Source organism: Triticum aestivum, chromosome 5D (genome assembly GCF_018294505.1).
Source record: "Triticum aestivum cultivar Chinese Spring chromosome 5D, IWGSC CS RefSeq v2.1, whole genome shotgun sequence".
Lineage (NCBI taxonomy): Eukaryota > Viridiplantae > Streptophyta > Magnoliopsida > Poales > Poaceae > Triticum > Triticum aestivum.
Genome location: NC_057808.1, coordinates 212108146 through 212132352, shown reverse-complemented (window position 1 = coordinate 212132352; position 24207 = coordinate 212108146). Strand labels below are relative to the sequence as shown.

Genomic DNA, 24207 nt, shown 5'->3' with positions numbered 1-24207 from the left:
GCTGACCGTTGCATGTTTAGACAACACTTTCAATATTAACTCTCCTTCCCCAATTACCGAAGATAGAAGGTACGACTGCTCTCCGAGACTCACATAAAGGTGGCGTAAACATTCCTAACACCAGCACTCCAGAGCTAAGCATCATGGAATAACACTCTTGATAAAAATATTCCATAGACTAAAACATTCGTAACGCCAATACTCCAACAGTAAGCAAATATTAAAATAGACGTTTTTTTTACAAAGATGTGAGTTATTGAACAAAATACATGAAATAATAAAAATATTTTATGAATTAAAACATAAACAACAAATTAAAAAGACAATTAAAATAATTTATGGACTAAAACACAAACAACAAATTAAAAAGAAAATGCATAGATAAAAAACAAAAGAAACGTGGTCGGCATTATTCGAACCTGCGCGGGCAAAAGCCCACATGATTTCTAGTCAAGCCCGATAACCACTCCGGCACGACCACTTATGTGTTTATCTAATATTTTTAGATAGTAATATCTATGACAGCGTGCCCATCATTAAGAGGACAAGGCCATCCTCTACCGCTGTAACTTATCATCGAAGAGTATGGCGGCAGCAGAAGCCTCCTCCTCCTCCCCCAATCCGCCGCGTCCTGACCTCCGCCGCCGCCAGCGCCGCCTCGTATTCGACCGGCGCTACGGATGGATGTACGAGTACACCGACCTCTAACCCTTTTACCATCTCCCTCTCTCCTGGTTCTGCTCCCGCGGCGCTTTGGCTCACCCTCTCGTTTGCTTTCTTCTCCCCCTCAGTTTCGACGAATGGACGGACCCGGCCGTCGCCGCCCTCTCCGGTGGCAGGGGAATGTTAGTATTCTCTCGCCGTCCGCCCGCACTCCAGCACACTACGGCGGCTTTCTTCCGAGTCCTTAAATTTTATCCCCAATGCCCACGTGTACTGATTCTTTGCCCACTCTTGTGTTCCAGGTTCTGCGTACTCCCGATGGCGCAGTCGCTGATGAGCGCGGCTGCATCTTCGGTAAACGACTTTGTACAGATTAGAAACACGAGCGAGCTGATTCTTTTTTTCTTTTCTTGCGAATAGCTTAGCCGAATTATAATTTTGTTTAGTTGCTTGCTCAATTCGGGCTTTGATGGGCTTTGAGCGAGCTGACTGTAAACGTAAGATTAGAAACCACCGGGTGACCTGATTGATTGATTCTTGAATGGTTTTGTTATTATTTACTTGGATTGATACTTGGTAGGATCAGATAAGCAGAGTTTTCCACTGTCATTACTACTGTAGTAGTTTCTTGTTTGGTGTTTACAGTCAACGTTTCACTTGGTTTCCAGATTTGTTAGGATTCTTAGGCTTACAGTCAGAGTATTTTGTGTGTCATTTGTAGCTCACAAGATTAGATTTATCATATACTATGTGCACAAGAGATGAACCTATGGTTGCTTTCAAAATTATGTTCTAGTAAGTTCACAAAAGTGAAGTACCCCATGAACATTTTAGCAATCCGTAGGCTGTCTTTCCTACAAAAGTAGGTTGCGTTGTGATATTGCACATATACGTTAAGTTAACCTAACTATATAAAGGGCATACCCAGTGCCGAAAGCTCCCACACAAGGTAATTCTACTTAAAATTAGAAATTAATCTTAGTCTTTTTTTCATAACCAGAACAACACACGACTCAACAATTTCCAATTGAATTTCTTCTGAGGTTAAAGATACTCATATTCTTGTTTCATTTGGTGAATGTTCACTAAAGATTAACTGATCTTTAACATCTTGGGAGACAGATTGAGAAAAGGGAGACAGATAGAGATATAGAGTGGAGAGGTTGATACTCATATTCATGTTTCATCTTGGGAAAGTCTAATCGTGAACTCTCAGCAATTGCCAGTGTTTAACTTTCCCCTTTTGTGAGAACATCATTTTATCTGCACCCTCATATATCAATACCATCCAATTAGATCCCACTGCCGGTTCATTTGTGGCTTTTATGATGTGGCATGCTATTGTGTGCTAGTAAGCATATAGGTGGTGAATCAGCAAACGAACATTATGTATTAAACAAATGGATCCATTTATCAGCCTCTCCACTCTATGGACACTATCTTTCTTTTCAGTCTTCACCCTGGACACTGCTGCCATTATCCATGGCAGCTGCCAACCAACTTTCAGAAGCTACTTACAGTGCCAGTGCACCTGAAGAAGTTTGCCATCACTAAGACCCAGCCTGCCACCGCAAATCCCATTGTCGCCAACGGTTCTATCCATGGTGGCAGATGGCAAGAAACCCTTGGTCCGCCAGTCCCACCACTGGCTTGGCCCTTGATCACACCTTGAAGTCACTGCACCGGTATTGAGAGTTGAGGGGGAAAATTAAATGTATTCAAACTTGGGTTGCAATAAGGCGTGTTAATGGCTGAGGGACAAAAATTAGACCTTTTTTCTGGATCAACTTGGTTGGATTACGTTTTTTCCTTCACTAGTCACTACGCTAGCTTAGATGCTGCAGTACTCCCTTTTCAGTTGCTCCTTGTTAGTCAGCACGTGCTTTTCAGGCCAGCTGTTTTAACTTTGACTCAATCTGTTGATGAAAGCAAATTGGGCTGTTAATTTCATTTATATGTCACCAGTTTACAAAATGTACGACTCCATGTTTTTGCCCAATATACAGTATCAACAGAACTTCTACCCATGTCTTTGACCAAGAATAACTGTATATGTTGTCCTGTTAATATCTGAAGGGCATTATTGTGGTCAGATTGTGGTAGATGTTACTCCCTCTATAAAGAAATATAAGAGTGTTTAGATCACTAAAGTAGGGATCTAAACGCTCTTATATTTCTTTACGGAGTAGTACTTTATATGTACCATACGCAAAGTTGTAAACATTATAAGACAATTATGATCCTTTTTCTCCATGAATATTGAATGTTGCTAGTTGACCATTCATGTCATCAACCATGCAGATCATTTGCGCATTTTAGTCATTGTTTCATAATAATACGCAATAATATTGTTGTCAATGTAGATGCTGAAGCACACAACTTTCACATGTGTGGCCATTAGTTAAATTAAATTTAACATGCCATTCGATTAGGTTCCAATGCAATGCATTCTTGTCATTTTTTCAGATACCCCTGTACAGAAGCTTAACCAACCAGTAGCTAATTACTGGACTTGTGTTCTTTTACAGGTTGACTATGCAGCCGATTCAGTTAGCACAGCTCTTAAACGCCCTGACATTTTCTCCCCACTGGCATATCTTCCTCACCTGCAATTGCATAGGAAGCAACAAACTTGGTTCCGCGGACTTGAGCGATCTGGAGTCGTAGCTGATACCAAGTTAATACCATGTAGTACTCTGTAAGCGGAATATGGAAAGAATGCACAAGTCAGTTCTGTCGGCGAAACACGCGTGGCTTCCTAACAATGTCTGAAAGATAGCTTGGTCAAAATCTTGAAATGCTAGCAACATTTCGCCCGGTTTTGTGCAATTGGTTTTTATTACTTCCGTGTATCTCCTCTGATATTATCCTTCTCAATACTTTTTGGATTAATTTCTCGTCCTGCTTGGATTGAGGGCATTTTTTTGTGTGCCCTAAAATACCGGGAACAAACAAAAACTACACTCACATGGATGGTATATTGTTTTATGTCTTCGGAATCTGTGCACAAGCACATTTGTTTGATGCGTTGATTCTGCATCCGTGCACAGATACATTTGTTTTTGCTGAGCTCCAAGGACACACATGATTTCATTCTAGATGTTAGACATATTCCTATCAACATACTAAAAACTATTGATACACCCACGAGCATTTTTTTGTTGTTGCCTCACATCTTTGGGCGACAAGGCAATTAGGTTTCCCTGTCTCCCTTGGCGCTGCCGCTGTTTGTCTTGTCTCTGGTGGCCTTAGGGCCATAGAGGCACGGTGGACCCGACTCTTGCCGGGAGGGCTTCAATTCCATTTTTAGTTACAAGTTTTCGGTTAGGGTTTGTTTCCCGCTTAGGGGGCAAGGCGGCAGCGGCTTCCTGATGATGGAATAAGTTTCGCCCGCCCAGCCTTGTCCCGGCGGTGCCTCCAGCGTCGTCATAAGGCAGTGTGGAGTTGTGTCTCCGACGGATCTTGCGAGATTTGATCGGTGCTGATCTTTGGTGGATTTGTTTGGATCTAGTCTATGTTCGTCTTCCTTCGGGTGGTGTCCTTCGAGATATTAGGACGGCGACTTCCCAATTGTCTACTACAAGGTTTTGTCCGATTAGTGAGGGACGATGATGTTGTCATGCATTTGGCTCGCTTCAATGCTTGTAATCGTTGCTAGATTTCGTTGTACTATCATGATTAAAAATGAATAGGTCGGAAGTTTCCAAAAAAAGTCACGCCTGGGGTCCATAACTTTGAATAGGGTTCAAGCGGATCTGCTCTCTTTGTCGGTCTTGACGCATGCTCTTGAGATCCTATTTTGGTATATGGCTTGGTATTTACTTGTTGTACACAGTGTAGTCTAGTTGATGACATGTGGATTGAGTATTGTTTGTTAGCGGTATCTTCCCCGTAAAGACCATTGTGAGTATTGTTAATTCTGCAAAAATGCTGAGCTAACAACTGACTTGTAAATGCTTGGAAGGGGGCCAATAATTTGTACTCTGTAATGAAATATAATACTGTATTTCTTTACAGAGGGAGTATCACTTTCTTTCTCAACTGCATCATTTCCTAGTTATGAAATTAGTAAATGTTCACTCCAGAGTCGCACCTTCTAAATTGTACTCCCTCCGTCCCATAATATAAGACGTTTTTTAACACTACACTAGAGTCAAAAAGCGTCTTACATTATGAAACGGAGAGAGTACTTTTCAATTATTTTTAACAGGTTCATAATGTATATCTTACATTTTTTGATACTCGAGAAGTAGTTTTGAAAATGAGATGTAACGACAACTAAAAGAAAACTAGACCAGTAGCGGGAGGAGCTCCTATGGCATTTTTAATTAAGAGAGACAGTGAGACACACGTCGGAACTGAGGTTCTGACCCGCGCCAGCTGAGAGGCGCCGCTGCGCTCTAGCCACTGGGCTATGAGCTCATCCACTTGTAGCGGCAGCTAGTTATATTGTGCAAAATCTACTTCGAAACCTAGAATGTTGGATTGACTTGGAAGAGTGATAAATAGTTATACCTTATAACTGCTTCAGATATCATTTCGAAGTTGTCTCTGAAAGCAACACGGTGTTTCTCCATGCGTTGTGCAGTTATACAAGAGACACGTTGAATTTCTGACTTCACATGTGACGTCACGTTCAATTCTGACTTCACAGATACGTCTAAGGTTTTTGAAAAGAGCGGGGGCTATCTCAAAACAGAAAAAAGAAGAAGAAGAATCAATTGCTCAAATAAATACAAACTCCCCTTGTTCTCGTGCGAGCCAAATTCAGGACAAAACAAATTTCAAAATCTCTCAAGTTCTCCCCAGGAATGGAGCCAAGGAAGATTTTGCATTTGTTGCCCCACATGTTAAGGAGTGAATCAGTTGTGGGCTGCGGTTGTGCTTATTCACACTTGAACGTGATGCTCCTACGCTGATCGATAGACAAAATTTTAAATTTGTGAACATTTTTAAATATATTTTCCCTGTCAATGACTGAACAATAAGTATACAATCTGCAGATAAGAGCGTCTAGATCACTAAGTAGCACCAAGACCGTCATATCTCTAGTGGTAGAAACTAGCACCAAGAAGCAGCTGATGTCCAAGGATTGGAACAAGAGACACATCAGATGAAAAGTTGGCAATGGCATTAAGTACTCACACCACTAACTTTATGCAACACGACTGTAAATTCCAGTATTTGGTGTGACGAGATGATTTCATAGTTATCCCATTCGCCAAAGACTTGTTCTCAAAACAGTCAATGCAGAACCGGGAAACACTGAAAGAAATTCCAGAGTGAGAGCCAGCCTAAAATAGATATCGCGACCTCCAATACGATCCATGCCACAATGGTTGCAAAACAGTTCAATTTCGTTGCGCTTCGCACTGGTCATCTACTGAATCCGAATGAATGTGCAGTGGCCCTATATCTGGGACTTCTTCGATACCTTCAGCAGGCTGAGAGGGAGAGAAACCCCGTTATAATCTCATCAATCTCCATAAAATAAGAAATGCCTAGGTAAAAAAGAAATACCTGCAGGAATTCTAGAAGGCACCACACAAGGTAGTTTATGATCATAACGAGGCAAAACAGTTTGCCTGCCCAAGCTCCACATGTGAGGTATCTACAACATTACGGAAACACAACGTCAGTGACTTCCTTTTGCGTTTGCATGCAAAACTGTGGTGGTATTGCCCACACTTTGATCAGTAGAACTAATCATTATACTCCCATCCGTCCTAAAATAAGTGTCTCAACCTTAGTACAACTTTGTACTAAAGTTAGTACAAAGTTGAGACACTTATTTTGGGACGGAGTCCGTCCTAAAATAAGTGTCTCAACCGTAGTACAACTTGGTACTAAAGTTAGTACAAAGTTGAGACACTTATTTTGGGACAGAGGGAGTATGAAATATAGAAAATGGAGAGTTAGCACTTTGACATACAATATATGCAAGGACAGGTGGCGATCCAAAGGAAAAACCTATCTTCAGCTATAACTACTCTGATCTGAAATGAGTGACAGAAGATGAATTTACAGTCCATGTTCTGCCTTATACTCACCGGGGAAGACGATCTAGCAAATTAGTGTTTGATGACTGCATTGCACGATCGTAGACAATCTCTGTTCTTTTGGCCACATCATCCCAACTGTAGAGTTTTTTCATCTACAATGCACATTAGATTTGAATAAGCCCAAGAGAACTTGCATGTCAATTTTCTACTAAAAAAACCTAGAGCGGTAAGGTCAGCAAGGTGCATAGAATTGAAACTCACCCGGCGATGCATAATTTGGGGATCTATACCAGGAAGTATGTCGATAGCTTGCCTCACAGCCCGTACCATATCTTCTGGATCTGGTTCTGCTAGTACTATCATGTCATCTGGTAGAACCTGAAAAGGAGTAATTTATCTGCAAATTGTCCAAATAGCTGAAATTCATGGCTCTTTACAAAAGAAACTTTGAAATCATAAAAGGGCATACCTCTGGAACCCCTCCGACTCTAGTGCTTACTGTCAAAAGCCCACAGCTTGCTGCTTCCAGAATGGCTATGCAAAATGCTTCTGTAAGCGAACTACAACAGCAAAGGTCAAGTTTCATGTCTCAGTATTGCTATAGTTAATTGCACTCCGCACAACTGTCATAAACAAGGTTAACTTATCCACCTTCTAGTTTCCAAATAATATTAGGATTAGGTAAGTGAAAATAAAAACGAAACCAAAAGCTCTTTTCTTTCTGTTTGCATTAGATCCATGAAACATATAATTATAATTTCACAAGAAATACTCCCACAACATCAGTATGTTTTATCAAATGATATTCAACATGCATGTTGGAAGAACCAGAGGCACACAGGAACAATTCAATAATCTGGTACAAATGTGACCACAAAGATCCAAAGCGGCTCAAAGTATCTGTTCAAGGAGAGCGCTAATCATGTTCCAATATGACAATTTTAGCTACTCTGTTAATGGTAGTGATCATTGCCACAGACGCCTTCGATTTTTAGAATTCAATGGACAGTTTAGTAAAAGCAACTTCCTTTGTCGCAACAAAAAGCTTAAAGGAACCTGACAAGACTATTTCAACACACCAGAGTATACAATAATAGATGGTAAAGTAAAAATAGAGTAAGAACAGAAAAAGGCACATATATAACCAACAATCTAGATATTGAACACAAAAGAATGAAAACTCAGAAAGGTACCTGTTCAGAAATATATGACCAGATATCAGAACAGATCGTACTTGAGCATGAGGTACAGCCCCTAACATCTCAACTCTATCCTGAAGGGAGAACTTCTCCCTCATCTCTTCAAGTCGCACACGTTTTGGACCATCACCTCCAACAATAAAGCGAACCTGACAAGTCCATTGCTTTATTAACTGAGGGAACATAATCCACTATAAATCCAAAACAACATAGAGTAAGAAAGTAAAGATGCAAGATGATAACATATGAACCAAAACATTCTATCAAGCTGAACTGTCAGGCAATTTATTATATGTATCAGACCAGAAAGGATGACAGTGATGAAAACAGTATGTCTATATGCTGAATTACGAACTTGTTCCACCTTTAACACGCATGCAGTTAACCTTTTCCTATCTCATGCATGGCTCATGCAAAGAGTGCTGTAGTTACTAGCTATCACCCACCTTTGGAAATAGACGGCATACTTCTGGAATGACTTCAACAAGAAGGTCAGCACCTTTTCGATATACCAATCTACTTATCACAACAATAATGATTTCATCACAGCTTAAGCGGTTGGAGGAGGGAGTAAACATTGCGGTATCCACTGCATTAGGAACCATGAAAACTTTGTCCGGAGATATCCCTGACCTCAAGACAGTGTTCTCTTTGCTTGTGTGAGACACACATATGGCCTGATCAATATCTGCAAGAGTAAACTGCAGCACCTTATTCATGTGAATGCTTCCAACATCAGCAAAACCATAAAGCGAGTGATCTGTGAAGACAACTTTGTACCCCATCGTCCTAGCATGCATCAACGCTTCGTGGCACAGTGTTGAAAAGGCCTGATGTCCATGCACAACAGATATCCTCTCACGAATAAGAATTGTCCTTATGATTGGAAATGTCATGAATAATGTAGGTAGTGTATTCTGCATCAGGAATGGCCTCCACGGCACATAATAAACCTTCAAGCCACCAGTAACATATCGTACTCCAGAACGTTTTCCATATGCATGTGTCATGACAACAACCTATAGAATAACAAACTGAATTCGCTCAAAAAGTTTGTACAACCCAGAAATAGTAGCATAAAGTTATTTTGTACAAACTTATGCCCATTGTGTTCATTAGAAGGTAAGGTCTCCAAAGCATCACATCCTCAACAGAAAGTCCAAAAAATCCCGTAAAAATGATGCATACCCAGTAGCTTATCTTACATTCTCGAAACATAAATAATAAAAGCAGGATAATAAAGAGTAGTTTATTAGGGAAAGACCTTATGGCCAAGCTTAAGGAGGCACTGTGATAGATAATAGATGTGGCTTTCCACACCACCAAAGTTTGGGAAGAAGAAGTCGGACACCATCAAAATCCTGTGCTTTCTGCTTTGCCCATCCATTGCGTGTGAAATCTGAAATAGCATAAGCCATGTATCATATAACCGATTCATTAATGGAAAAAATAGTATACACAACGCAAACTAGTGAACCTTAAATCAAACTCATATTGTCCATATCGACACAGCATGTCCCTTTTTTCGTACAATATTGACACCATGCATAATCACTAGCGTAATTGGGGAAAATTGAACACGAAAATGTTTTAAATTATAATCATTTTGAACATGAAAAGGTGCCAAATATCTAATGTTTATTGCCAGCCAAATAAATTAGTAGAAGTTTGCTTGCGAGATCTGGGGGATAGGAGGAGGCTGTGCTCACCGGTGATGTGACGTAGCTGAAATAAGAGGAGCCGGTGCGCGCGTTGGTGGATCTGGAGCAACGAGCTCATCAGTGCGGGGCTCGATGATGGGATGAAGACGGATAAGCAAAAGGAGGTGGAAGAGGAGGAGAGGAGAGGGGGCTAACCTTGGTCGACGGAGGAGGAGGAAGGTAACCGCCGGCACGTCGCCGTCGCCGTCGCCGGAGCGGAGAGGAGCTTGGATGCGTTGTTCCGGCCGGGGAATAAGCGGGGATCTCGGGCTACCTGGGCTGGGAGAAATGCGTTCGGCACCGCACCGAGTGGTGTGACCATTCCGCCAGATCAGAGCCGTTGGGAGCGCATCGGACGGTGGCCGCTTTTCGACTGCTGTTAAAAAGGGGTTTAACAAAACCCTGGCACGAACCGCAATCCCACCCCGGCCCAGAGGGAGAGGCGGCGCCGATCCGAACCCCCAGCCATGTTGCCGCAGCTCCTCCTCCGCCGCTTCCCCTCCGCGGGCGCCCACCGCCGCCGCTACCAGGGACACGCCCACCGCCGCCGCCTCAGCTCGTCATCGGAGGTGGCGGGAGGCCCCGGATGGCGGCGGCAGCACGAGGAGGAGAGCAAGGCGGTCAAGGTGTCGGTGTGGTGGGACTTCGAGAACTGCCACGTCCCCCAGAACGTCAACGTCTGCCGCGTCGCCCAGCGCGTCTCCGCCGCGCTCCGCGCCGCCGGCGTCCGCGGCCCGCTCTCCATCACCGCCTTCGGGGACGTCGTCCAGCTCTCCCGCGCCGCGCAGGAGGCGCTCGTTGCCACCGGCGTCGTCATCTCCCACGTCCCAAGCAGTTGCGTCCTCCCGTCCCATCTCCTTTTCCGTTACACTCCCTTCTCTCTATGCGATTCTCTATTATTTGGGGGAAAAAACGTGTGCATTTCGCTTGTCGTGCTGCACTGCTGCTGCTGGTTTGCGATGCATTGCCATGCTTTTTGCGTTGTTAGTAGGTATGCTTGAGTTGACGGTCATGAATTGCACGGTGTAGTTTTGTTTATTTGTACTATTTCATTCACATAATTGAATACCACGAATGAGTTACTTTGACAGGATGGAACACACTTGGGTTGCATAGAGTCGAATTGAACATTGGAAACCATGTGTGCGTGCGTGTGTGTGTGTGTGGTTTCTTTAGCACCAGAAAGGCTAGAATTTGCTTTGATATTGCTTCAGATTTGTGGGAAATGTGCTTCATTTTTATAGCGTAGCAACATTAGAGGTCTCTGAGAAATGATTATTTGATTTGCAATCACTCGATTTGGTAACATCTTCACTGCTTGATGATCTTATAGAAGCATAACCTGTATGGATTTTATCATTCGTTTCGTAGTAATCTGTAAGTCATTCCTTCAAATTTTTATGGGAAAAATTCATGATGTTTCTTATACATATTTTGGATCGATAAAATATTAGGCAGTGCTGTGGCCATGTTTCCCCAATTTTAGGCAACTCTGGTATCATGTGATTAGGTTGACGGTTCACTGCATGAATGGCATTGTGGAATTGGTCTAGATATAGGATTTTGCAGCTATTGTAGTTTCGGACGATTTTTGCGGTCATATTCGCCGCAGTACCGGTCATGTCAGATGATATTGTTGTCGTATCAGTCTGTTATGACCAGACCGATATGATGAACTAGTATTTTGAAGCTTGGATTGGGGTGCTAGGAGTTTGTTTGCTAACAATTGTTAAGTAACAATATTAGCATCCTCATTGGTGCTCTCGAATTTCTTCAAATTTGGCGGTCTGTATTATCTTTTATTCCTTTTCAGATTCTTTGCTGATGTGCTATTGTGGTTTCTCTTGTAATACTAACAATGCTATTTCAATAATGTAGGTGGAAAGAACAGTTCTGACCGGTCATTTATGGCTGATCTTGTCTACTGGATTGCTCAGAACCCTCCACCAGCTCATTTTTTCCTCATATCTGGGGATAAAGATTTCGCCAACATTTTGCATCGGTTGCGAATGAGCAACTATAACATACTACTTGCTTGTCCTGGTAAAACTACCAGTGTACTGTGCAATGCAGCGACGATTATGTGGCCTTGGGAAGCTTTAGTGAAAGGGGAAAATTTCTCACCAAAGCGTTTTAACCACCCACCAGATGGTTTATCTGGATCTTGGTATGGTCACTACAAAGGAGCCCTTGACGACCCCTTCGTGGAAGCTGAATCAGAAGAAACCATTGCAACACCAGTACCATCTGATGAAAAATTATGCCATAATCCCAAAAATGCAGTTACTGCAGTCCCCAAAGATGTGGTTGATGGGATACGAGAGGCACTGAATTCGTATCCTAATGGGGTCAAGCTTTCAATTCTTCTTCAACAACTCAAGAAGAACAATGTGCCTCTTGGTAATGATTTCTTTGGCCACAAAAAGTTGTCTTGCCTTCTCCTATCAATGCCAGATATTGTGAAGTTTGTTGCTCGTTCATCTGCTTTAAGAGAGCCATGTGTAGTTGGGGTGAACAAAAAATTACTGGAACCTGCTGAACAATGTTTTGAGCCCCTGAGTTCTGTTGAAAGTGATGTCAACGACAATAACCGCGGTCGAGCAACACACAATGATAAGAAGCCTCCATCCTCCGTGTCCACTTCTTCTCCTGAACAAAACTGTAAAACCCTAGGTTCTCAAAGTATCACTAGGGACAGAAGCTTCAAGCAGACTGTCTATGAGAACCCAGCTGCATCTGCTGTATCATCTTCCCCACAAGATGTCTTACCTGAGGATCAAAAGGTGTGCTCAGCAGCTGATATGAATGCAAGGCCAGAATCACCTGCCAACCACAAGGAAGTTGATGCCCCTGGAACTCCCTCTTCCTTAGGGGTGGAAAATACTGTTAACAGTGATGGGCTATTAAAAAGGCCAACCACAAGGCCAAAATCATCTGCCAACCACAAGGAAGTTGATGCCCCTGGAACTCCCTCTTTCTTAGGGGTGGAAAATACTGTTGACAGTGACGGACTATTAAAAAGGATCTGGGTACTATGGAATGGCCCTGAGAGTGCTAATCGTGAGGTTTCTCCATGTCATGAAGGCACTTCTGCTGAAGTCGCTGATTTGGGAACTCCTCAGCAAGATTGCAATACTGATCAACGTAGCAGGCTTTTGAATAGGATCCATAAGACCTCTTCCCGGAACAGAAGGTCAGATGTAAGAGATGGCTCTGCAGCGATGACTGTTAACTCTTCAACTTTGTCTGACCATGACCATTCTGAAAAACATGCAGAAGAGACAGAAAAGTTAAAGAGGGATCTGCCTATTCTCCAGAACTCGAAACCATGCACTGGACCTGCATCTGTTCCATTGTGTAAAGATGGAGGTGATACCTCCAAGATGAGCAAGGGCTTTTTTAGTTGGGTAATGCGGTGGTGGAAATTTGGAAAATTGGATGGAGATAACAGTATAGCCATGAAAAATGGCATTGATGAAGCAAAGACAGACATAATTGAGGAATCTCAATCTTTGAAGGCTTCAACTTGTGAAAATGAGCAGCAAGTAGTTAATAAAATATTCACAAGATTTTACTTTTGGGATGTGCTAGGGAAACAGCTATCGAAGCCCATTGGGTCTGAGCTTGTTTCGAAAGCAAAGACAAGGTAAAGCTTTTAACACTGATAATTTTATTTCATGCCTTGTAGTCATCTCAGTTCTTACTTATTATAAACAGAAAGTGTTGAAGATTTTACCAGTGAAGTCTTTCATGTAATATGTTTTTTAGATTTATAGTATTTCTGTTTGTGTGTCTGAAGCAATATACAGTATGTAGATTGTCCAGTTCAACTAAGGAGAAGGAAATAGCATTCATTGCCAACATATTTATATCTTGTGCTGCCAACAAATATGCCCATCTATAGATAGGTTTGCTTGCATGAGATCTTGTAGCCTGATAACATAGTTCTGCAATTTTGCCTTGCTGCTTTAAAACTTCGCATTAATTTGTTTGGATGTGTTATGATCATGTTGTAGTAAATATTGTTGCTCAAATAGTTAGTTTAGTAGTCGGAGCACCTATGTCTTTCATGAGCATGTGTTGTCTACTCCAGAACTAATTACAGGCAAACAAATGGATCCAACCCAGATTCACATAAGCTAATACTACAAATCATGTTTGGCTCGATCACTTTAAGATAGATTATTCTTACATGATTCTTTTATTGGCAGGGAGGAGTTGGTACATGGATTGCAGAATTTAGATTGTTGGCCTCTCAAAGGCCTTGTCGAGAAAGATGTCAATCATCTGATTCATTTGTTACTTTCAGAAAAGAAATGGATCGAGGAAACTCCTTCTAGCGATTTTCCTTTCCGTCTTACACTCCCTCAAAAGAGAACGCGCACTCCACCAAATTCTAGCACAACAAGCACTCCACCAAATTCTAGCACAACATGCACTCCACCAAATTCTAGCACAACATCCACTCCACCAAATTCTAGCAAGTTTGATCTGAGTTCTCTCTTTAATGTCAAGCCATTGGAGCAGGGTAAATATGGTGGTGACAAAGGTAGGACAAATAGGACTCCGAACAGGGAGGAAACATTGTCTGATTGCCACAAGCTATTGAAGGACCTTCTCCTGCAATACAAATATGGATTTAACATCAGCATTTTCAAGCGTCAGTTTGCTCAGAAGCACGGATACGAGCTTGACCACCAGAAGCTTGGATATGCAGACATTGAGTCACTGTTGCAGATTATGCCTGGTATAAGGGTAGAATTTCCCAGGGTTCTGCCTGCAGAAAATGGGAATGATCAGGGTGGCAGTAAGGGTGATGGAAATCAAAGTAATGGCGATGATTCCATCTGGGGGGAACTTGGCCCTGTATCTGCCACTGCCAAAACTGCTGAAGGAGTTGATAAAGAAACTTGCTACCGGCCTCCCACCTGCTCAGAAGACGATTTCTCTGACGATGAGAATCAAGCAGAGCAAGAGCCCAGAAGGGGCGCTGAGCAGAGCTCGCTCCTGAAAATCATTGATTCCTGGAACGGCAGCAAGGATGGCTCTGGCAAGAAACCTCAAGAGATTGACGGGGTCATGGATTGTTCCAGGAGCAGTCCAGGTTACCTTGACACTCTGAGGGCCACAAGGCAGCAGCAGCAGACACAGAAGCAGTATTCGTTTGTTTCATCAGACTCGGAAGAGGATGAAAGCAAGGATAAGCTTGTGGACAGCGTGTTGGGCAGTCTGCAGAAAGCGCGAGGCGCAAAGGCGTCTAATTGATGAACTGGTAATCGCAGCAACGCCTGTTTTCCTTTTCTCTTTGAGCGGCAGAATTGCAGCAGCCACCCCGTTGCCATACTGAAAGCTGGCATGCTCCTCGTTCGGATTATGTTCTTCGTCAGCTCATCAAATCAGCGCGACATGTTGGGCGGCGCAGCGGCCATATACATTTCATCTCCTTAGTTTAGAGGGTATTTATATTATTCTTGTATAAGGCTAACCGACAAGCTTCATTTAGCATGGCCTTTTTAGTTTGCTGAGGGTTCACTGGTATCGAATAAACTGGACCACTGCGATTCGTTGGCAAGGCCTCGCTGGGCCTACCAAAACGTCTATGGAGGGAGTACCATATGATATGGTTGAGTTTCTACGTCGGGGCAGAGAAAAATAGTTGTTTCCAGTTGCCTTGTTGCAACTGCAATATTTTGTTGCTGATTCTTATATTTTCGCTATGTCGGTTGGCTGCATTTGATTTGGCAAACATACGCAGTTGATTGGTCTTGACTTACCAGTGCTGCCTTTGTTTTTTATTTTTCTAGGGTACCAGTGTTGCCTTTGGTAATCAAGTTTGGTTTGGTGCGCACCTGATATTGCCCATGTTACTGTCGAGAACTAGTCAAATTTTAGAGCATCTCCAACAGCTTTCCAAAAGACCTTCCCCTATAAATGCTTATTGGGGCTCTCCTAATAAATTTATTGGGTTTGAAAGGTGTGTAGCCGTAGGCCGTAGCAGATCCCCAATGCAACTTCTCCAATGGCCGGCGGTGAGGCGGGCATCAGGCTGCGGGCGTGCCGTGGCATGAAGTCTCGGGTGGTTGGCTCCCGCGAATGTCAATTTGGTTATAGGGGAAGATGAGAAGTTTAGGTGATCACCAAAAAACATTTGGGTAGATGGGAGCTGCTGGAGATGCCCTTAGATGGTTATACAAGTCCAAATCCAATATTCAAAATGGACAACTGAAACAAACAAACAAAAAGTCTGGATGTGTTCATGATATAATTATGTTATTTTAGGCTTCTTTGGCACATGCAGAGTAGATATGTTTATAGTAGTACAAGTCAACAGTTGCTTCATATTTTGAAAATAAGAAGAACAATTCGTCTTATAATTGTTTTGCAATGTCACTCAAAGTTGCACTTGCCGACCATGGATCCAGCTGAAAGGAACAACCGGTAACTGCTTTGCCCTGCCCTGAGCTCGCTCCTCCAGCTTCCTGAACCTTGGTCCCAGTGAGCAGAGGAAATCCTGAGCCCGCCTCCCTTCCCCAGACAGCCCAGTGAGGTTGGCGACGTTCCACCTCTGCACCAGAAAGTCGAGGATGTCGGCGTAGTCCATGGCGGTGTAGATGCCCAGCCGTTGAGCCACCGCGCTGAAGTGCTCAAACAGGTTGTCATCCTGCCCGTCGTACATCAAGTGGGCGGGCATCGTGACCTTCTTCCTCATCATGGCGGCGAATGCCAGCACGGTGTAGTCGGGGTCGACCTCGAAGAGCTTCTCCACAATCTTGGTGTAGGCCGTCTCATGGCGCTTCTCGTCGGCCGCGATGGTGCCACATATCTGAGCCAGCTTCAGGTCCCCGTACTTCCTGGCGTGCCTCGCAGTGTTGCCGTGGGATATGAAGGTTGCCCTCTCTTGGAAAGATGTGTAGATGTAACCCTGATATGGGTTACCCTCGGTTTTTGGATCCTATAAGTAAGAAGAGCACACCATTCAACTAGCAAGTGTATGTATATGTTGCCAAATTGTGGGTCTTTCCCTATTCGGGACATAATTGTAGTCCTTGTAATTAATATTGTCAGCAAAAAGGAAGCAAGAAAAATGCAAGTTGAGATAAAAAAAAGAAATTCAGGAATCAGACACCAAGTGCTTGCCTACCATTCCAGCACCAAGGAGATACTGTATGGTCTTCTCAATCTGCCTCATATCAACCCTCCCAGCGAGGTACATGTACTTGTTCATGAGATCACCATGCCTGTTCTCCTCGGCCGTCCATGCCCTCGTCCAGACAGCCCAGCTTGCTGGACTGGTGCCGGTATCATCGCCGACACCGCCATCGAGGATATTGAGCATTGTCTGGTAAGTAGGGAGTGCTTCCTCAGTGACCATGTCTCCAACCAGACAGACCAAGTAGTCATCCGGGATCTCCTTGGCCCGTTCCCTCAACTCCTTGACTTCATCATAGAATCCATCCGAGGAAGGGTCTGGCAGGTAGTCCTGCGGCTGCCAGGATTTCTCTACTGGCTTCAACAGGACCAGGATGTTGTCCTCTGCCCAGCGCTCCAGTGAATCGAAAACTTCCTTCTTCTGAGGTGGGAATGGTTGTGCGAATCGGACTCGAGTGGGGGCCTTTTCGGGAGTTCCAACCCTTCGTAAGCAGACAAAGTAACATAATGATAGGCACAAGAGTAATGGGAAAAATGGGTAATATAAGGCTGGTCATAGTGGGGAGTAACTTATACTACTGTCATGCATATGACACTAGTCTAAGTTACCATCTCCATAGTGCAAAGTAACATAGTAGTAGTGTCATAGATGGTTTCATTTATTAGCTTGTAGACTCATCTTCTCTTGAGAAGCGCTATGTTACAGTAACATATATGTTACTCTAAACACATCTCTCTTTATTAAATACATGCCACATAAGCAAATTTGTATTGGACTGCGCTATGTTACTTGCTAAGTTACTCCCACTATGACTAGCCTAACAGAACTAAATAATCAAATTAAAGCTCAAAAAAGAAAGACTATCCAGATTGGTGAAACACCTAGTATGTTTTTACTTCCAGCAAATTAACACTAGATCATGCAAATTCAAGAAACATTCAGAGCTTGTGAGCTGTGGCAATGAGTCCAAAACTAAGTGCTAATTTCCATGAGATAAATCATCGATGCTACTCAGATACTCTTTTTGAGCAGCATGGCATGCTATTTGCAACTACATGCAAGAGGAAAACGTAATGAACTCAAGCACGTAACTTCACTACACTAGTACTTCACGCTTTTTGAATGCCATGGCCTGCAGGTGAGTGATCTGGGCTCCACGACTACAGAACCGAGCAGGGGACCAGCAAAAAAATGCAAATAACACCCAATCTGCTTCTCACAATCATTCAACTAAAAAAAAAGAGGCATACACAAAAGTTGCATGCCATGCAACTGAACTGTAGGATTTAAACATGCATCTGTCCAAAGACAACAAAGCGAAAAAACACTGTATGCAAGAAATAATAGCTCGCTCCGTAAACAAAAAATAACAAAAATAGAAGAGAAAACTACTTGTCAATAACCAAATCATCTTGAAATAAGGCGTAGAGTGAAAATTTCTCAAAACTCGACTCTCCAATATCCACAAGAACATTAAAGCAAGATTACGATGATAAAAGCATCAGCAAACACATAAATGACCGAAAACAAATGAACACATTCTTTTATGACCAAATTCAGTTCAATCTAGGGAACCTACAGGAAACCCTTTGGAAAAACCAAAGATTCATTCATTCCCAAGACAGAATAACCGCTCGCCATCTCTCGTGTCCAAGTAGCAAAATACCAGCTCAACCAAGATCATGGAGCCGACACAAGCACTCCGAGCAAGATTCAAGAACAGAAGAGGAATATATAACCAACCACAATGATTTTTGCATGATGAAGAGGAAGAACAGAACTCACTTGGCCTTGGAAGCCGTGGCCACCACTGTGAATTTCCTCCTCAGGCAAGAAGACACTAAAGGTGCATGGAAGGTGCCGCAGGAAGGCATGTATGCCATTAGATACAACAACTTATCAATCCACCAACACCACTTTCAACGCTGAGTTTAGAGTTTGGCAATACTTTGATTCTGCCCACACTTACGTACAAGCTGAGGTGGGAGGTAGAGTGAGCAGTTGGGAGTGGAGTACTAGTAGTCGGACTAGTACTAGTACTAAATGGAGGAGAGGAAACTGGTTTCATTTTGTTTTTCTTGTTACTTCTGACCTGACGGCTTATGCAAGGTTTCCAACCTCTTTTTGTTGCATTGAAAAAGAATCAGTTCCTACGGGATTAAAGTTAGTTGAGTCCCAAATACGCCAATATATACTCCTCTAGCGTGGGGGAAAAACAAGCCCTTCAGAAATTCAAATACAAGCTCTTGAAACACAAAGATATCTAGTATGATAGAGTAACCAATAGGTAGGTGCAGGAATAAATAGTAAGAAGTGTCCAAATCCTGCAGACTGCAAATAAAATTTTCACAAACATGAACAGAGAATAATAATTTGTGCTAAAATCCGACAATAGAACATAAATTTGAATATTTTCTAAATTTTCTTGTTTGGAGCATCTCTCTATGCTTTTCCGAATTCAAATTGAACATTGAGTTATTTTTTGTAGGATATCTAACCAGCCATAAGTCATTGTAATTTAGAATCTACATGTTTTATGAGCATAATACATCGTATTATAATGCTGAATTGTGTTTAATGTGAAAATAAATTAGGCAGATGTTGCAGTTCGACCAGACCCAGCATACATTCGTTTGGAGTACGAGTTCAATCTCTATCCAAGAATCGCATTCGAAACAAAACAACTGCAGGAATCATTTGCTAATCATCATAATTAAAATATGCCTGCAAACACATGAAGATCAATATTTGATTTGTATTCAATATATTGCCGACCCAGCCTAGATAAGAGTAGAGTGACCAATGTTCACACAACAACCTTTGCACAGTTGGACGTATTCTTAGGATGCTTGCACATACATTCACTGAAATAGTGTGATGCGTGCTTGCAGGTTGCTTGAGAAGCCAAAAATGATCACCTCTACACACCAACATACGCTTACGTTCGCCTCCTGCTTGCACCTGCATCAAGATGCATGATCAGAAACCACTTGGTCCAACCAGGCATAAACTCTTTCTGTGATTTTTCTTTTAGTACTACTGTTTCCTTTTCTACCAATTTGGCAATAATTCGCTTACGATGGTTTTAGCTCGCCACCATAACGCGTGAAAATTTGGGGACCAAATACTTAACCCGGCAAATACCTAAATATGGAATTGGTTGGCCTAGGTGAATTTCACTTGTTCTTGAGCTGCTGTGAGCATCGTTTGCAACAGTTTTATAACTACACTTGGGCATTCTGTGCAACAATTTTCTTTCTTCCTAGGATCCACTAGTAGCTAATTCATTAGCAGAGCTTCATGGATCGTACATCAACAGCCATTGGGGATATATGCAGGGGTACATGTTTATTTCATCAACAGCATACCGGATTACTTGCTAACTACTACTGGATCGAATCATACATCAACAGCAAACAGACAACAGCACAGCACTCAGCAACACACAGCGGCTGCCCGAGGCGAGCACATGACATCAACAACATCGACAGCCGCTGTGTGTTGTTGAGGAGGAGGAGGAATTCACCACCGCTGGACCGCAGCGCGAGCTGGAGGAGAGAGTCGTGGCCGCGGGGGTGGCCGAGCAGCGAGCGCCCGACCGATCCTAAGCCGGAGATGCGAGGGAATGAGTCCACGGGGAGAGTGGTGGGGCAGAGGAAGGCGGGCGAGCGGTGGTGGCGGCGCCTCGCGAGGGCCGCGCGAGCACCCATTTGCCCGCCGCCGCCAAACGGGGCAAAGAGTTTGCGCAATTTGTTTCCAGAGTATGTACCAAATTAACAACCCATAATAATCGGGGTTGTTAAATCTCAGTTGAATGAGACTGCTATATCTGCGCAAAATTTTCTTTTTAGTTTTTTTTTCCTTTCTTACATGTTATGCCATATGATTTAGACTTGGTTAAGTCTCGGTCTCGGTTGACCGAGACCTAGCCACACCCTACTGTTTCATCAAAAGAAAACTTTGTTGTTCCGCGTCTTGGATGAACCATCCTTAGAGGGTATCATTAAAAAAATCCTCGATCCCTAACGAAATCGATGTAGTATTGCAACTGATTCAGTAAGCTGTGTGTCCAGTGCACGGAAAACTACCTTTGGTCGTACATGGATCTGTCACGGCGGCGACTCAGAGTCCAGCTCAAGCACGGCATAGCTTTCCATGTTTAGGTGTGTATACTTGGTAATATTCGGCTTTGTACTCTGATACAGTTCATACAACCGACTAAATTATATACTATATAATATAGCATTGGCTATTAATGAAATATTCAAGCGAGGCAATCTATTCTCCTTCATGGTATCGGATTTTTGTTCGATCCTCTAAACCTAAATCTCTAGCTTGCCTGTTCGTTCTGCAATGAAGCAACCCACGGACGCTGCTGCAGCAGCAGCGAAGGCTGAAGCCAAAGCCAAGGCTGCTCTCTGGGCGCAGGCCGTCGCTGTCCCGAGCGTCAAGACCCTCGTTCCTATCACGCTTGATCTCAACGCCGGAAATTACATGCACTGGCGTGGGCTCTTATGCAAGTATGCTCTCGAAGATCACATCGCGGAAGCAACGACGTTCGGCCCCGACAACCAGTGGAAGCGCCTCGATGCTCTCGTCCGCTCCTGGCTCTACGGCGCCATCTCCGTCGACATCGCCGGCATGGTCATGGACACTAGCGCCGCTGCTACAGCCCACGTCGTCTGGACGGCCATCGAGGGTCTCTACTGCGACAACGCCGATACTCGCGCCATCTACCTCGAGCAGGAGTTCTACAGTCTCCAGCAGGGCGTACTGTCCATGACCGACTATTGCAAAAAGCAGAAAGCCCTCGCCGCTGAGTTGTCCGCCCCCGACAAGGGCCTCGTCCTCAACACCCTTCGTGGATTAAACAAGAGGTTCCAGCATATGCGGACCCTCATCTCCATCCAGAAGCCGCTCCCTTCGTCCAATGAGATGCGCTCCGCTCTCATCCTTGAGGAACTCAGCTCCGGTACTGACTCCGACCCGCCACACATGGCCTTCGTCACTGCTAACCCCTCGAGCACCAAGGGCTTCTCGACATCCATGGAGCGGTCTGGCGGCAAACCCCATGTGCCCCCCTCAAACCGGCGCCTGGAGGCCTGCCGGAACTTTGCACGCGGCAACTGCCAATTCGGTGACAAGTGCAGGTTTCTGCACACCTCTTCTCAGCAGCAGTGTACCGGCCACAACTCCAGCAGCGGCAAGCAGGTGACCTCCTGGCCCTCCATCCAAAACCCTTGGGTTGGCTCTATCCAGATGTGGCCCGGCCAAGGGCGTCCGGCTGGTCACAGCATCCTTGGTCCTCCACCCACTGCCGCTCCACACGCCTTCCATGCTGCCACCCCGACAACAACACCTCCACAGTACATGCCGCCTTGGTATGGCGCTCAATGGTCAGGCGCGGCATGGCAACCGACCACGTATGGTGGTGCTCCATCGACACACCCGTACTCCTTCGACCAGAACCAACTCATGGGAGCTTTCAACACAACGATGCTCTCACCTCCATCGCCATCTCAGTGGTACACGGACTCCAGGGCCTCTGCACATATGACCTCGGATCAGGGTAATCTATCTCGTTCTTTTGTTTCTTCCACTGCACCTAGTCATGTCATTGTTGGTAATGGTTCTCCTCTTCCCATTACTTACACTGGTTCCACCACATTATCTACACCATCTCATTCTTTTAACCTTAACAATGTTCTTGTCACTCCTCATTATTATAAAAAAAATCTTATTTCTGTTCGTCACTTCACCATTGATAATCAATGTTCTATTGAGTTTGACCCGTTTGGTCTCTCTGTGAAGGATCTTCGCACCAGGAACGTGATTCTCAGATACAATAGTGATGGTGACCTCTACCCCTTCCCGTCGACATCCACCGCCGCCCATGCACTCTCCGCTACGACATCACCATCGACTTTGTGGCATCGACGCTTAGGACATCTTAGCAAGCAAGCTTTGTCACACTTAGCACGTGCTTTTTCTATTGCATGTAATCAACATTCCTCTAGTGAGTCTATATGTCATGCTTTTCAACTAGGTAAACATATACGCTTGCCTTTTGATATTTCTACTTCCCGAGCTACTACACCTTTTGAGCTTTTACATTGTGATATTTGGACATCTCCTCTCCCTAGTTTCTCTGGTTATAAATATTACCTAGTTGTACTTGATCACTTCACCCACTACTTGTGGACCTTTCCACTTCGCCACAAGTCTGACACCTACTCCACGCTCACTAATTTCTTTGTGTATGCTTCCACTCAGTTTGGTGCCATTGTTAAATCTCTCCAATGTGACAATGGTGGTGAGTTTGATAATAATGCTTCTCGCCTTTACTTCCTTAGCAAGGGTATGCACCTTCGTATGTCTTATCCACACACATCACAGCAAAACGGCAAGGCTGAACATGCCATTCGTACCATCAACAACATGGTGCGCTCCCTTCTCTTTCAGGCTAGTATGCCTCCTATCTATTGGGTGGAAGCTCTCCATACATCTACCCATCTGCTCAATCTTCATCCGACCAAAACCCTCCAGAACCAAACACCACATGAATATCTTCACAAGACACCTCTGCAATTTGCAGATCTTCGAATCTTTGGCTGCCTTTGCTATCCCAATCTTTCTGCTACCGCTGCCAACAAACTTGCTCCACGCTCTATAGCTTGTGTCTTTCTCGGCTATCCTTCTAACCATAAAGGCTACCGCTGTCTTGACCTCACCACAAATCATATAATCATCTCTCGACATGTCGTGTTTGACGAGTCCTCTTTTCCTTTTACCACACTCACTCACGTCTCTGCTGATGATCTTTCCTTTCTTGACGACATTCTTTTTCACACCCCGCCGGCGATCATCCAAGCCACTCCAACCTCCAATGCTCCCGTGGTGCCAGTCAAGAATGAACCTACTCAGCCTCCCGCGCCCCCTCTAGTACTACTACCTACAGCAGTCCCTATTCCTCCAGTGGTAAATGACCATTCCATGTCCACCCACGGCAAACAAGGATATCGCCAACCCCAGAAGCGCATGAACCTTCATGTGTTACTCTTTCTCCCATCCTGCGGACATATCGAGCAGCCCTTAATGACGAGCACTGGAGGCTTTCCATGCAACAAAAATTTGATGCTCTCCATGCTAATAACACATGGGACCTTGTTCCCCGACCACCGGGCAGTAACATTGTTGCATGTAAGTGGCAATTCCGTCACAAATTCAAGCTCGATGGCTCACTAGATCGCTACAAGGCTCGGTGGGTGCTCCGTGGTTTTTCTCAGCGCCCTGGTGTCGACTTTGGGGAGACTTTCAGCCCAGTTGTTAAACCGGCCACCGTGCACGTCGTCCTGACCCTCGCGCTCGCCAATGGCTGGCCAGTTAACCAACTCGACATCAACAATGCATTCCTAAATGATACATTATCCGAGATCGTTTACTGTCAACAACCACCGGGATTCGTCGATACTACTCGCCCCGAGCATGTCTGT

At 44.0% G+C, this 24207-nt stretch overlaps 5 protein-coding genes and 1 non-coding gene across 8 annotated transcripts; 3 read left to right on the top strand and 3 right to left on the bottom strand.

Moving 5' to 3' along the window:
- Positions 1-398: 398 nt before the first annotated feature.
- On the bottom strand, positions 399-481 carry TRNAS-AGA (transfer RNA serine (anticodon AGA)). The gene has a single exon. It is a non-coding gene; the product is annotated as a tRNA-Ser (tRNA).
- A 60-nt stretch (positions 482-541) lies between these two features.
- LOC123120102 (uncharacterized) lies at positions 542-3657 on the top strand. Its single transcript, XM_044540122.1, has 4 exons — positions 542-686; positions 792-845; positions 966-1017; positions 3192-3657. Exons 1-4 carry the CDS (start codon positions 586-588, stop codon positions 3363-3365), a joined length of 381 nt encoding a protein of 126 aa, XP_044396057.1. The 5' UTR covers positions 542-585; the 3' UTR covers positions 3366-3657.
- A 2120-nt stretch (positions 3658-5777) lies between these two features.
- Positions 5778-9937, bottom strand: LOC123120101 (phosphatidylinositol N-acetylglucosaminyltransferase subunit A). 3 transcript variants are annotated; one of them, XM_044540120.1, is made up of 11 exons: positions 9721-9937; positions 9574-9625; positions 9129-9263; positions 8638-8883; positions 8311-8565; positions 7859-8013; positions 7135-7225; positions 6927-7043; positions 6714-6817; positions 6184-6274; positions 5778-6107 (listed from the first exon to the last, which is right to left on the bottom strand). In XM_044540120.1, exons 3-11 carry the CDS (start codon positions 9249-9251, stop codon positions 6015-6017), a joined length of 1275 nt encoding a protein of 424 aa, XP_044396055.1. In that variant the 5' UTR covers positions 9252-9263; positions 9574-9625; positions 9721-9937; the 3' UTR covers positions 5778-6014. The 3 variants fall into 3 exon arrangements, with proteins under 3 accessions (XP_044396055.1, XP_044396056.1, XP_044396054.1); XM_044540121.1 differs by having other exon boundaries at positions 8311-8883; XM_044540119.1 differs by lacking the exon at positions 9574-9625 and having other exon boundaries at positions 8311-8883; positions 9721-9830.
- A 27-nt stretch (positions 9938-9964) lies between these two features.
- Positions 9965-15296, top strand: LOC123120100 (uncharacterized). The gene is made up of 3 exons (XM_044540118.1): positions 9965-10398; positions 11443-13210; positions 13776-15296. Exons 1-3 carry the CDS (start codon positions 10032-10034, stop codon positions 14827-14829), a joined length of 3189 nt encoding a protein of 1062 aa, XP_044396053.1. The 5' UTR covers positions 9965-10031; the 3' UTR covers positions 14830-15296.
- A 519-nt stretch (positions 15297-15815) lies between these two features.
- On the bottom strand, positions 15816-18976 carry LOC123120099 (stearoyl-[acyl-carrier-protein] 9-desaturase 5, chloroplastic). The gene is made up of 3 exons (XM_044540115.1): positions 18500-18976; positions 16706-17195; positions 15816-16516 (listed from the first exon to the last, which is right to left on the bottom strand). Exons 1-3 carry the CDS (start codon positions 18595-18597, stop codon positions 15956-15958), a joined length of 1149 nt encoding a protein of 382 aa, XP_044396050.1. The 5' UTR covers positions 18598-18976; the 3' UTR covers positions 15816-15955.
- A 1994-nt stretch (positions 18977-20970) lies between these two features.
- LOC123124539 (uncharacterized) lies at positions 20971-22810 on the top strand. The gene is made up of 2 exons (XM_044545130.1): positions 20971-22283; positions 22526-22810. Exons 1-2 carry the CDS (start codon positions 21068-21070, stop codon positions 22561-22563), a joined length of 1254 nt encoding a protein of 417 aa, XP_044401065.1. The 5' UTR covers positions 20971-21067; the 3' UTR covers positions 22564-22810.
- The last annotated feature ends 1397 nt before the right edge of the window (positions 22811-24207 follow it).